The 14,460-nt window shown below is 38.3% G+C and overlaps 1 protein-coding gene across 4 annotated transcripts in view; it reads left to right on the forward strand.

The window, feature by feature from the left end:
* Positions 1-14,460, forward strand: part of NTN4 (netrin 4) — a 123,194-nt gene that overhangs the window by 70,447 nt on the left and 38,287 nt on the right. For all 4 annotated transcript variants that reach the window (XM_053582597.1, XM_053582596.1, XM_053582595.1 and 1 more), the window contains exons 4-5: positions 2,276-2,402; positions 4,309-4,497. In XM_053582597.1, coding sequence (XP_053438572.1) covers positions 2,276-2,402; positions 4,309-4,497 — 316 coding nt within the window. The remainder of the gene's footprint in view (positions 1-2,275; positions 2,403-4,308; positions 4,498-14,460) is intronic.

Here is a 14,460-nt window from a genome sequence, read left to right on the forward strand (position 1 = left end):
TTAAAAAGACTTCCATAATTTTCATTAAGCATGAAAACCTTATAACACAATGAAATGAAATTTAGCAAGATGGTGACCAAAACATTATTTTTGGAATTTTCCAGATTATAACTCTTAGGCATCATCTGGTTCATTCAAAAGCAGCCTGCAGTCCTCCAAATCCTGTGTTTAATTCCTGCACTTGAACATTTCATGAGTATAAAACCCCTAGCAGTCATACAACACACTTGGATAATTGCATTTCCAGACTACCTCCACCAGTGGAACCAGTGATAAATACATTAAGAAAGTAATAAAAGAAAGCAAGCCCTGGATGAAATACACACCTCACCCCAGGGTTGTCTCAGGGCAGGTAGTAGCGAAAGCGTCAGTGTACTGGTGTGGCTGTTTCCAGGTCTGTTGAACTTTCCTTTAGGGACTTTTTTTGATTTGGCCGCTCTGAGTACATGTCATTTTTAGTAGTTGCTTTTATGTTGCAATCAAAATATTTTGGATGCATTTTTGGATGCATTGAAATAAACTTTGCTCACATATTCTCTTTATACCTTGGTTCTTGTGTTATCTTTGCTTGGAAAGTTTCTTCCCTTCTGTCTGCTGGAAATGCTGCCTAATCTGTTAAGATCAGCTCAAATCCCAGCTCCTCTCACAAAGCCATCCACGACCACCAACCTATGTGATTGCTGCATCTTTTGAACTCCAATGTCATTTTGCTTGTTAGGCATTTATTTATTGTCTTGTTTGTCTGTTGTTTTTTATACATAAGTCTTTCTTTCTCCAACTACACTATACCTTTCTTTCTTTCTTTTTTGTTTTTTTGCAGTTTCTGGCCAGGGCTGGGTTTGAACCCACCACCTCCGGCATATGGGGCCAGTGCCCTACTCCATTGAGCCACAGGCACCGCCCCACTATACCTTTCTTAAAGACAGAAAATGTGTTTTGTAATGCTTTGTATACCAAACACAGCCTAGCATAGTGACTCTCCCAAGTAGATATTCAATAAATAGTTGATGTCTGCTTGATATAATTTGTTACCTTTATGCTGAGTTACCTTTAACAGTGTTTCTCAAGGGAAAAAAACCTCATAGATGCATATTTATGAACCTCATTCTGAGCTACTTTGCAAACCTTTCATTTGTACAGACATTACATCATGTAGCAATAAATGCATCTTGGTGTGGGAATTCATAACAATTCATAGTCATTAGGAGATAGTGCAGATAATCCAAAATATTTATTTGTAGACATTATTAGTGAGAAAACACAAGAAAAACATTAGAATTCTCATGTCTCTAAGAATTCTACTGAAGTATTTTTCTCTGAGAATTACTGTTTTAATAAAGTTTAAACTACTCTGAACTGCGTGATCAGGAAAGAAATGCTGAGTCATTAGGACAAAATGTATTCAAAGCCTTAACAATATACATATATACATACATAATACATAAAAATATTTAAAAGCCTAAATAGCAATAAAGTAGGTGATTTGATCAAATAAATTATATATAATACCAGCATGCCATTAAAATATGTAGGCTCAGCACCCATAGCACAGTGGTTACGGCGCCAGCCACATGCATGGAGGCTGGAAGATTCAAGTCTGGCCCAGGCCACTTAAACGTTTAACAATGACAACTGCAACAAAAAATAGCAGGGCGTTGTGGTGGCACTGGTAGTCCCAGCTACTCAAGAGGCTGAGGCAAGAGAATCACTTAAGCCCAAGAACTGGAAGTTGCTGTGAGCTGTGATGCTACAGCACTCTACCGACATAGTGAAACTTTGTCTAAAAAAAAAAATATATATATAAAATACAAGAATATTTAATGAAATGGAAAGATATTCTCAATATATTGTGCAAAAAAGTTATAACTATAATTGTATTAGATTCTTAAAGTACTGGAAATGTACGCTCCAAATGTTGATATTAATGTCTTTTTGTGATGAGATTACAGATTTCTAAACTTTTACAGTGAAGATGTATTACTTTGGGGTAAAGAAGAAAAACTTTAAAAATATTAAAAACTTAACTTGAATGCTTACCCAATACCTCAGAAATGTTTGTTGGGGTCATATATCCTACAGCCAAGAAAACATGTCACTTAATCTTTTTAATTAGTCACAAGACAAACTAAAGAAAGGATCGCTTCTCTTGATTGCTAACTTCAGGAAAGTAAATGAATGTCTTATGGCTAAAGCCAACCTATGAGGGAGATTATGGGAAGAATGTTCTTTGCTGGCATCGTTTGTGCTCATACCTGTTAATTAATGTCATCTGTAGGTCCATGGGAAATGTATGTGTAAGCACAACACCGCAGGCAGCCACTGCCAGCACTGTGCACCACTGTACAACGACCGGCCCTGGGAGGCAGCTGATGGCAGAACAGGGGCTCCTAAAGAGTGCAGAAGTAAGTAACCAGCCCAGAGTGCTCAAAAGCCTACTTTGGAGAGTAAACTTATCTGTGGACTTCTTGTTGTCTCTAGAAACACAGTATAAAGTGGTGGGTGACGAACACTATTGCCCACACAAATATAGCCCACACAAATACTGACGAACACTATTGCCCACACAAATACTGCCCACAATGACTTCAACCATCAGAAACAGTTAACTGTTTGCAAAGTTGCCAATATGGCTGTTTTTGCCAACAATGTGTTGCCTATTTGCTGGGACACTTTGTGAGATCTCAGACGCTCCTTGAGAATTTGACATAATAAAAGCATGAATAAAGCAAATGGTATTAATTCTGTTTTAGAGATAGGAAAGTGAGGCTTAGTAAGATTAAGTGGCTTGCCAAAGTTAGTAAATAGTAGAGTCAGGACTTGATCCCACATCTCAGACTCTAAAGTAGATACTTTTTTTCCATAATATCATGATGGCTTTCCTTTTCGCTTATGATTACTTTAAGTGATGAATCAAATTTGAAATGAAACTGGTAAATAAAGAATGAGATTTCCCTACCAGGACTAACTTTGGGTTTGAGGTTGGAGATTAAATAGGAGGTAAAAAAATATGGGAACATGAACTGCTGTTTTTTATTTTCAATTTAAAACGTTCAGAGAAATGACCACACCCATAACAATGTTTACAATCACAAAACGCTATTTTACAAGGATTTAAAAAGGCAAGTACTGTGGGTAAAATAGTGAGAAGTCTCTTCTCATACATAATGTGGAATTATAACTGATTTGTTTTTGTTTGTAGGAAATGTAAAGGATTTCCTCTAAGCATAAATCTTAAATTATCATATAATATACTTCTTAAAGATACGAATCTGGCCAAAACATCATAACACATCAAGGAAACAATGAAAAACAATAGCACAAATGTTTTCAAATACAGTTGACCTCCACAAAAAAGTCTGGATTCTTATCCTAAATCACTCATCAAGAGAATCTTAAGAATTCCTCCTGAATTCCTAGAGTGCCTTTCTGGCCTTTTCCACAGAAACCAACTGTGTATCTAAATACATATACAACAAAAAGAGTTGTCACTCGCTGCTACTGACCTGATATTCTTAGAAGTGCCTTTCAGAAATTGTTATATAATAAAGATTACAGGTTTCTTCTATAATAAAAATGAGGCTGTTACAGGAGTCTCCCTTATATTCACCAGTACAAAGGCAGCTGAAGAATAGTAGGACTTCATGAAAGATCAGTTAGTCTACTTGCCAAGTTACTGAGCCTCATCCACCAGAAGTTTTCTTCCAGGCTTATTAGGGAACATGAATTCAGGCCTGTATCTGCAGTATGAATTATCATTTTTCAAAGAATGCCTGACAATCATGGCTTTCCTTAGCAAGGTCAGGAGACCCACAAACATGACCCTTGGGGAGCAGCAGGAATAAACAGTGAAGTATTAGCATCATTGAGGGGAAAAAAAAATGGTAGCCACTCAGATAGTCTTTCCAAAACAAACATCAGCCCCAAGTGGTAAGATAACTGTAATATCTCTGCCCAACTAGACAAGTGTACTTTGTTGACTTTCACACATATCCTGAAACTTATTTTTTTAATTAACAATTTATAATGAAAAACTGGAAGGCTACACAAGAAACTTTTTTAGAAAGTATTAATAGTCATCTATTAAAGGCAAGGGAAGAGGGATGGAGAGGCTAGATTTCTCCATCCATATGCACTAGATTTCTCCGGGCATATTTTTCCATATTGTTTTAATTCTTACACTGTTCACTATTCAGGAAACTAAAAACAAAAATTAACTATCTCCTTGTCCCATTTTAACTACCTAAATATGAGAGAATCTGTTGCTTTACTTGGAATTATTTGTGTTTTTCTCTTGCTTCTTTCTTCCAGCCTGCAAGTGCAATGGGCATGCTGATGCCTGTCACTTTGACATTAATGTGTGGGAGGCATCAGGGAACCGTAGCGGTGGTGTCTGCAATGACTGTCAGCACAACACGGAAGGGCAGCATTGCCAGAGGTGTAAGCCAGGCTTTTACCGTGACCTTCGCAGACCTTTCTCCGCTCCAGATGCTTGCAAATGTAAGTGAACTCAGCAATGATTTGTGCAAAAGAGATGACTCTTTCCATCCTGGCCCAAGAAAGTGAGGTCATGAGATTCTCAGACAATACACTCAGATATCAGTTAACTTCTTCATTGATAAGAGGCAAGAATTTTCAACCTGTTGTGTGAAAACAGTATGACATTCCTAAAAGTAATCTCCTTTCTCACTCTTCATAATGTAAAATTGTTTCCTGTAGCACCACATGTTGGAAAACAAGATGACTAACACACGTACAAGAGAAAAAAGAATGACGAAGAAGGAGAGATATTTAAGATGATCTTAAGACTGTAAGAGTAAAGCATAAACAATGAATCTGATTAAATTACCTGCACATGGGTCATGCTACCTTTTACCTCTACAGTGAACTTACACATGGAAAAAAAAACCACAGGTTTTTGTTTCATTATGAATGCATTTTGGTTGATGCTGCTCTAATGTACCAACAGATTTAAACATAATATTCCGTGCCCTCCCCAAAATACTAAACTCTCATAGAATGGATTCTGCCTTTTTGTTGCTATAATTCCAAGAAGAGGTTTATTTGAAAAAAATAAAATTTAAAATGATCTACTTAATTCGTGGAACGTTATCTGGAACATGTGACTATGAAGACTGTATGTAGAGCTTATGTAGATGTTAAATGTCGATGAATATTTCATAGAACCACATCAGTATTTATGCATCTATCAGCTTGGAAGTCATTACACAACAGAAGCCATTTAAGATGATCAATGGAGACTCATGATCATGGCCTTTCCTTTCTCCACCAAGGACTCCAATTTCTAGCCCAAAAACGGTGACAGGAAGGGAGCAATAGATAATAAACCTTGGGGTTATTTGTGCCCTTTCAAAAGAGAAACCTATCATATTTTGTAAAATCAAGGAGGAGTTATGTATGTGACATTTGAATGGCCTTGTTTATTATGAGCTTTCTTTTTTTTGGTAGAGACAGAGTCTCACTGTACCGCCCTCGGGTAGAGTTGCCGTGGTGTCACACGGCTCACAGCAACCTCTAACTCTTGGGCTTACACGACTATCTTGCCTCAGCCTCCCGAGCAGCTGGGACTACAGGCGCCCGCCACAACGCCCGGCTAATTTTCTTTGTTGCAGTTTGGCCGGGGCTGGATTTGAACCCGCCACGCTCGGCATATGGGGCCAGCGCCCTACTCACTGAGCCACAGGTGCCGCCCTATTATGAGCTTTCTTTCTTAAATATAGTAGAAGATAGAATATGGCCTGGCTCACTTTCAATATCAAGCCCCAACTTTGGATTCATGTTATAGTCTGTCTTCTGCAATTCTGTTTCAGTCCTGCTCCTTCTCTGTACTCAGACCTTCACTTTAACAGGCTTCACACAGACCCAGATTAGATGTCTTCACTGCCTATTACCGTGCGTGGCCATGTGCCAGCTAGTGAAGTTCTTTGGACTTCAATTTTTCATATATAAAATTCCTCCCTGCGGTGGGGTTATCATGAGAACCATGTAAGATAAACTATGAATATAAGATAAGAGGATTAACAAGGTGCCTGTCATACACTAAACCCTCAAGAAATGAAAACGAGTATTATAATATTGTAATAATTATTGTCTTATAAGACAAACATGGGAAATAATACTGTAGGGGTTCTGGTCTTTATTGATTAAAAATACCTATGGCAAGGATAATTACTTCTTTAAAATCCACAGAACCTTAGGGACTAAAATATAGGATCCTATTCTCTATGTGCTGACTAAAGGATCTGCTTAGAATATTGTTTCAACCTAGAACATACTCAGTCCTAATGCTGTTTTGTAAAGGATATGTTTAAATAATAGATATGTGTATGTATTTCATAACTTCAGACCACTAATAGAAATGTCTAAAAATGAGAATGTATGAGTGACCAAGAAGATAAAAGGGAAAAGGAAAAGAATTTGAGTAACCTAGATAAGTTAACTATCTTGTAGGACAGCGGGTAATATTTTCAGAAAATTACTACTATATAATATTTCCTTGAAATAGTATGTTGTACAATATATCCGATGTATTCATTTGTTCATTCATTCATGCAATGACCATATATTCAGTGCCAAGTGCTTAGGATGTATCAGGGAATAAAACAAAAATTCCTTCCCTCTCTATATTTTAGTAGAGGAGGCAGACAATAAATATAATTAATAAGTGATGTATATGGTGTGTGGCAGGTGATAGGGCTTATAGCACCAAAGAAGAAAAAATAGAACAAGTTAAGAGGGATTCATGGGGGCCCAGAGTCTGGGTTGGAAAGAGGAGCAAGGTGCAGTACTGAACAGGATGAGGAGGGTGGCCCTCAGCACTAGGAAGGGGAGATTTGAGCAAAGATTTGCAGACAGTGAAGTTGGCCACATATTTAACTGCAGGAAGAGCATTTTAGGCAGAGGGAACACCTAGAGCAAATGTCCTAAGACAGGATGGTGCCTGACGTGTCAAAGGATGGACCAGGGAGGTCCTCAAGGCTTCTTCAGAGTGGGAGTTGGGGTGGAAGGAGATGAGACTAGAGAGATGACTGGGGAGGGGAGGGTAACTGGCGTGTGACTGTGGGCCACTGTGAGCACATCCTTTCCTTGGAGTAAAATGATGAGCCAGTCTAAGAGTTTTGAGTGGAGGACTGGCACAAAAGTGCCTTGGCTTTCAAGGGACCATTCTTGTGTAGACAAAGGCAGCTCAACTCATATTGAACTAGCACTTTCAGCATTCAACTTCCGTTGAAGTTAACAAGCACACCAGTGATTCTCAAAGTGTGGTCCCTGGACCAGCACCATCAGCATTGTCTGGAAAACGTTCTCAGGCCCCAACACAGACCAGTGGAATCAGAAATTCTGTGGGGGGGTGGGGCAGCAATCTGATAATAAGCCCTCCAGGTTGATTCTGACATTACATTTGAGAAACACTTCTTTTTTTTTTTTTTTTGTGGTTTTTGGCCGGGGTTGGGTTTGAACCTGCCACCTCCCGCATATGGGACCAGCGCCCTACTCCTTGAGCCACAGGCGCCACCCTGAGAAACACTTCTTAATTATGGCCCACCAAATTTCACTCAGTTAAGGCAAACCCAGTTTCTTATATTTTGTGAATATTTGGACATCTACTATGTACTGGCAGCCTTCATCTTGGACATCTCTGTCCGTGAACAAGGGCCACTTGTGGATTGAGCAACACACACATAGGTGATAGTCGGTATGCAGCATTGTCTGGACCCTACCATGTTGATATTTATAGGTAATATCCAAGTATCGCAAAACAAAAGGCACCAAAACCATTTTAATGAAAACTCCATCAAGACCACATTCAGACACTCTTAAGAAAGAATCTCTGAAACACAGTAAGGTAATTGTGAGTTTCTCATCCCCTTACGTTGCTATAGGATTCATCCATGTCTAGGCTACTGAAAGACTTGAAGCCAGAAACTAGTAATAATAAGTCATATGCTATCGCTTGTATAGTACTTAATGCACCAAGGAGAAGAATTATAAAAATAACTGATACCAACTGATTAATATTTTAGCATAATTTCTAGGAGGAGGGTGGGTTAGCAGGGAAGATCTATATTTCCTTCTTTCCTTCCCTAGACAGCCCCCTGATCCACTGGGTAGACTCCCTGAAAAAGCCCTGTCTCCATTTACTTTCTGAGTTTGGGGCAGAGACATCTGTGTCTCTTTCCTAGCCTGGGTTTCCTCATTGGCCCTGTCTTCTGGAATATTAACTCTGGTTCTTCTCTTCTGAGCCTGCAGGAGATCCTGACATCTGTTGATATACCCAGCTCTTCTCTCTACCCTCCCCAATATATTATTTGATTGGTAATATGTCTGATGTTTTGCTTTACTGAATAATATTTTCCTATCATTAATTCCTTTATTAGCAAATGTATCCCTATGTCACCTTCCTCAGTTGTAACTCTGGTGATAAAGCTTATGACAAATAAGTTAACATGCTTGACAATTACTGAGTACCTCTAATTACCAGATTCATCCGAGGGGCTGGTAGAGATATTGCTATAGCTAAAAGTTTTCTCCCCATCATTTCCCCCCTTACTTTTATGAGGGGGAACCAAGAAAACAAGTTGATATTTAAAAAATTTAAACTATCTCAGTACGTGGTTCTACCCACAGCACACACAGTGTTATTCAAAATAACAATTTTATTATATTTATTTTACTGTGTTTACAAGGCAGAAAAGTAACCTGCTTCTCAGTGTGTGGTCCGTGTCTGTATCACCTGGTTGCTGAACCTCAGATTCCACCTCAGACCTACCACTCCGTATATCCACGTCAATAAATTTCCCAAGTGATTTTACTGTATTTAAAGAGAGTGTGTAGAATGCTTTTCAACAAAGGTTTAAAAGCATTTTCACACTTAATCTACAGTTAAATTTTAAAAATTAGTTAGCTAGAACATCTTACTTAACGAAGATCCAAATTAACCAAGGTTAGCTTACATCTGTACTGGTGTGTGTATAGACTTAAATTTTTGGAGGATGAATTATGTGAAGCTGTACTGATAGAAAAAAAACACTCTGGGAATGGAATTATGTAAGGCAGAGTTTTTCTATGGCCTTTAAATTTAGAAAACGAATTACTCAAAGGTTTCTTTACTTCAGGGCTTCTCAGAACCTAATACGCTAATGTTTGTTATAAACCTCCTATAAAGTTTTGAGTTCTCTCCAATCTAACTAGAGAATGCTTTTCTTACAGAGCATCTTTTGGGACCCGTGCCCTATGGCACACACCAGAGAATGTTGTTATTGCATAATGGCCATATCGCTAGGAAGACTTCCCTTGGGAAGACATATCCTAGATTTTTACTAAATATTTGTTCCCTATTTCCAAGTGCTAAAGCCTACAACTCCATATTAAAGAAATAATAAACCTTATATTTCTATCAGGGAAATAATTACAAACATAATATTAACTAGGCCTGGGAAATCTAGTCTGTTGGACTGCCACTGATGCACGTGAGATAGTCCTTTTTCTTTCTCTCTCTTCTTTCCTAGTTATCTTTTCAAGAGTTGGAACCAGTAAAAACTTAAAACAGCAACCCAGATAAATTTACTAGAAGCATCTTCAATTATACCTCAATTTGGTTCAGAAAACATTAAGGCCGGGTACCATGGGTCAGACCTTTAATCCCAACACTCTGGGAGGCTGAGGCAGGTAGATTGCCTGAGCTTAGGATTTCAGGACCAGCCTGAGCAAGACCTCATCTCTAAAAATAGCTGGGTGTTGTGGCAGGTGCCTATAGTCCCAGCTACTCAGGAGGCTGAGGCAAGAGGATCTCTTGAGCCCAAGAGTTTGAGGTTGCTGTGAGCTGTGACCACAGCACTCTACTGAGGGCGACAAAGTAAAACCTTGTCTCCCCAAAGAAAACTCCCAAAAAACATTTATTGAGTGTCTCCTCTGAGCTGAGCACCGTGGTAAGTGCTAGGTCTGTCAAGACAAAAAGTTCTTTCCCACAAGATCTTACATTCTAGATGAGAAGAAATTTCCAGTAACAGGTCATTTCAATACATTGTGGCGGTGATAATGACAATATCACAGTAACTGCTGATATTTATTGAAGAGTATCTGTTTTCTGTCCACTGCTCAAAGGGCTGTACGTACATGTATTGACTTATATAACTTCCACAAAAGCACTTTGATGTGGATACTATTACTATCCCCACATGACAGGGGAAAGTGCAATGACAAAGATGTCACAGTGCCTTGGAGAGAATGTGAGGTGGGGTGGGGTGATTTAGAGAACACTTCCTTGAAGAGATTCTGTCCATCTTTCTGGGAAAGCTTTTTTTATTTTCTCCTCTGAAACACAGTTTGTCATACTTTCTAATCTCAGTGAGTGTCTTCGTTGCCTTTATGAGATGATCTAAAAACTGACAGGAATTGATGGTATGCTTCCTTGCAGTGTCTGCCACACATTTAATAGAATTCTTTAACGTTAATTCATTCAGCAAATATTGGGTGATATTAATCTTGGGGCTTTGTTCCCAGGTAGTTAGCTTCCTGTCAAACAAACCAAGGACTTATTGGTTCCATTAATGTTCTAGGCTTTTTTTCCCCTCCCATTCTCCTGATAAGCATTGTGTCAAATGCTATGGTCCTTATGTGCACACTTTCAGTTGTGGTCATAAATTCAACAAACCTGAATAAACAGGGCCCTGAACTAAATCTACTAGTCGATGGATCTATTCCCGTGAGCAATTAAATCATCTCTGTTCTCACTTCCTCTTCATTTCAACCTCAACCCAAGTTTTCTGTGGGACCCAGGACAATGAACTACACATTTCCATGCCAAGAAATCACTTCTGAGGATTCCAGAGAGGTTGTTTGTTTTTTTAAGACTGGGGGAGATCATTGAAACTGAATTTATTTCTACAACTCAGAAAAAAAAAACTTTTTTTTAAAGGACAGTGCATTTAAGGTCTGTAAACACAAGGGAAAACGTGAATCTCTCCAGCTGAATCTAGGTCTGAGAAAGACATGGAGGCTGGAACTGGCTGGTTGTAAAGGCACGGAAAGAAAAAGGGAAATATAATTCTCACTGTGCACTGAGGTACTTGGAGGAATACTCTCTCTGTAACTTCCTCAAAACCTCCAAAATCACTTATGTGGCTTTGGTATCCTATGCCATAAGTAGATTCTTCAATGGCAAGTATATTCAAAATGTGAGGATAACCTTACCAGACAGTGGTGTACTGGCTTTCTGTAGGGAGGAAAGCTACCAGCACTTGCCAACTGCTGTGGCTTAATGGCCAATTTCAAGCTACCAGATCATTTTTCAACAGGAAGTCAGACTCTGAGCCAAAAGCAGAGTGACTTCTTTCCTTTGGACAAAGTCCTACCTCCACCTTCATATCCCATTTCTCTGACCTGAAGCCAATCTCTCTGGTCATTGGTTCCACACCTCGTTGTGGGTCAGAACCACTTGGGAGCACTGACTAAATATATGGAGTCTCAGAGTCCTGCTCAAGCTACACTGACTCAGAATCCCCAACAGGACATGGGGACAGAAACCTGCATTTCTTTAAAAGGCATCGCTGGTGATTCAGCCTTTTGGTCTCCTGGCCAGCAGATGAGAACCGCTGCATATATCAGTCCTGGCACAAGTGTGAGCTGTTACTTTCTTCCTTCGATGAGCGTACAAGCTAACAATTATCTATCACTTAATCTACTCACTGAATAAGCCACACTGAAGCTAACAATTATCTATCACTTACTCACTGAATAAGCCACACTGAATAAGACACATTTCTGGCAGAAAATCCTAAAGGGTTACTAAAACTCTGGCTAGACATGCTTTTATCTGACACATGAATATGTATAAATACTGCTAACTATTCATGTCCGTTATCATGTCCTACTTAAGAAAGTCCAAGAGAACTTCTACTTTTCTCCAAGAAGATTTCTGGCAAAAATTCTAAGATGACTATTTTCCATGTGACCATTTTAAAATAAATGCCTGGTAATTCCAATTAGGCAACTCCCTCTTATTCATACAATAATTCACTTTAAAGTATGAGGCTAAAAGGCAAATATATAAATTTATATATTGTAGACCACTTTTCTGCCTTCAGATGTATTATTGTGTTGGTATCTAAGTAATCATTGAATCCAATTCTTCATGAAGTACCCCCTACTCCACCCTTCCTCTTTTTAACATCAAAGGATATGTTCAATGTTAGTGAGGGGAAATTGATTGGGTATGGAGTATTGACAGCCATTCCATGATATTTTTCTACAGAAAATTTTCCTCTCTGGAGTAGAACACATCGCGTGAAACAGATGTTTTAAGAAAGGCCTTGCAGAACAGAATTAACTCTCTTTTTTAGCAAATAGCCAGTCAGCTCCTTTAAGAAATTACTGACCTTTATGTCAAGATGTATATTTTTAACTATTGCATATTCTTCTCCATATTAAAAGAAAAAAATCAGCAAATGAAAAAGAAAGCAGAATTCATTCCCTGTCAAAGTAAACAACCTCTTGAAAAACTGACATGCCCTTCCTTCCTCCCTGGTGGGCCAAAATAAATGTGGTCAATTTGCTTTTTGGCTGAGAGTGAATAAAAATAAACTTGCTTTTTCTGCCCTAAAACCCAAACCAAATGTTTACCAAGACATGTCTGGTTACTTGGTTACTGTTACTAACTAGTCAACTATCTTTGTAAAGAAAGAATTCTATCATCCAGATCTCCCTTATTTCTTATTATTTTCTTCTTCTTCTTTCTGGCTTAGGTGAAAACACCTCAAATGATGGAAACACAAGTGCCTTGGGTGGGTGACCCTTTTTGCCTTACGCTCTTTCTAGCCTTCACACTCTACTCAAATAGCAGCAGCTCACGATGCTCTCAAGAAGAATCTCTGCATTTCTCTGTCTGCTTGTATCTCCTTTAAATAGTTATTTCATCCTACCTCTGATACAGGATTCTCTCCTTTCATTTGTTTTTTGAGTAAAATTTTTAAATTAATTAAATCTGGAATACCTGACCACAGTGACATTTAAGACCCCATCTTGCACCTGTGTTTCAGTCCATGGTTTCCCAAAGGTCACTGAGCTCTCTTCAAATAGTAACTCAGTGGGATTTATTTTTTTCTAACTGTAGAGTTAGCAAAGTCACCTGAGTTCATTTTGTAGCATATCAATACAACAGACATCTTTGTTTTATATTGAAAGCAACTGTGAATGATTCTAAATAGAACAATAGGAAATACCTCTTTTTGAAAAGCAAACTTTCGGTAGAACCCGTGGCTTGCGAGTAGGAAGTCAGGAAACCTTAATCTCTGCATTTTCTTTTTTCTTGAATCTAGGATGTAAAACCAGAGAGTTAGGAAGTGAAAGAGAAACTAGATATAATAATCATAGTAAGATAATCCTTTAAAAAGATTAAATAACACATATTAAAATTTACTCCCCCAAAGGAGAAACTTTATGAAATGATGAATAATAAAAGACAGTCAAGTTTGGGAAGACAAGTGGGAGAGGTTATGGAATTCTCTAAAATGTTTCTCTAACAGAACATATAATTCACTAAATAAATAAGATGTCATTCTGTATTTGATGAAGACAAGCATTAAATAATCAAGCAAATAATTATAAAACATCAGAACCTCCAGAAAATCTGGACAAAATCAGAAGGGACACAAAGACGAAAAATAGCATTTATTGAATGGCTTTCGGGGACGAGACACCATGGTGGGCAGTGCACATAAGCTGTCTCATTTAGCAATCTTTATGAGTCAGGTGCTATCTTTCCTATTTTACAAATGAAAGTACAAGACAAATCGATTACAATTGTTTCAGGATCCTCTCAGATACCCAAATTTATAGATGCTTAAGTCCCTTATGTGAAATGGCACAGTATTTTCATATAACCTATTGTCTATCCTCCCATGTACTTTAAATCATCTCTAGATTACTTATAATACCTAACACAATATAAATGTTAGGTAAATAGTTGTTAAGCTGTATTTTTTATTTGTATTATTTTTATTGTTATTTTTAATTTTTTTTTTTCAAATATTTTTGATCCATGGTTGGTTGATTCTGACAATGCTGAACACACAGATGTGAACAGCCAACTATAGGGTGACCATAAAGTTCATGTGCAGTCTTAAATTGCACAGTATTTTAAGTTGCACGTGAACTTTATGGCCACCCTGTGTATGTACTTTGTCCAGGCTCACAGAACTAGTCATTGACAAGGCTGGCGTGTGAGCCCAGGTTTGTCTGCCACCAAAGACTTTCATCTAATGACTTGTAAAGATCCAAAGAATCCTGTTCTACACTGTGACCTCTCTGAAGAAAACCAAATAAAGTCAGAAATAATCAGACAGGCTCGGCGCCTGTAGCTCAAGCGGCTAAAGTGCTAGCCACATACACCGGAGCTGGTGGGTTGGAATCCAGCCTGGGCCTGCCAAACAACAGTAACAACTA

Source organism: Nycticebus coucang, chromosome 3 (assembly GCF_027406575.1).
Source record: "Nycticebus coucang isolate mNycCou1 chromosome 3, mNycCou1.pri, whole genome shotgun sequence".
Taxonomy (NCBI): domain Eukaryota; kingdom Metazoa; phylum Chordata; class Mammalia; order Primates; family Lorisidae; genus Nycticebus; species Nycticebus coucang.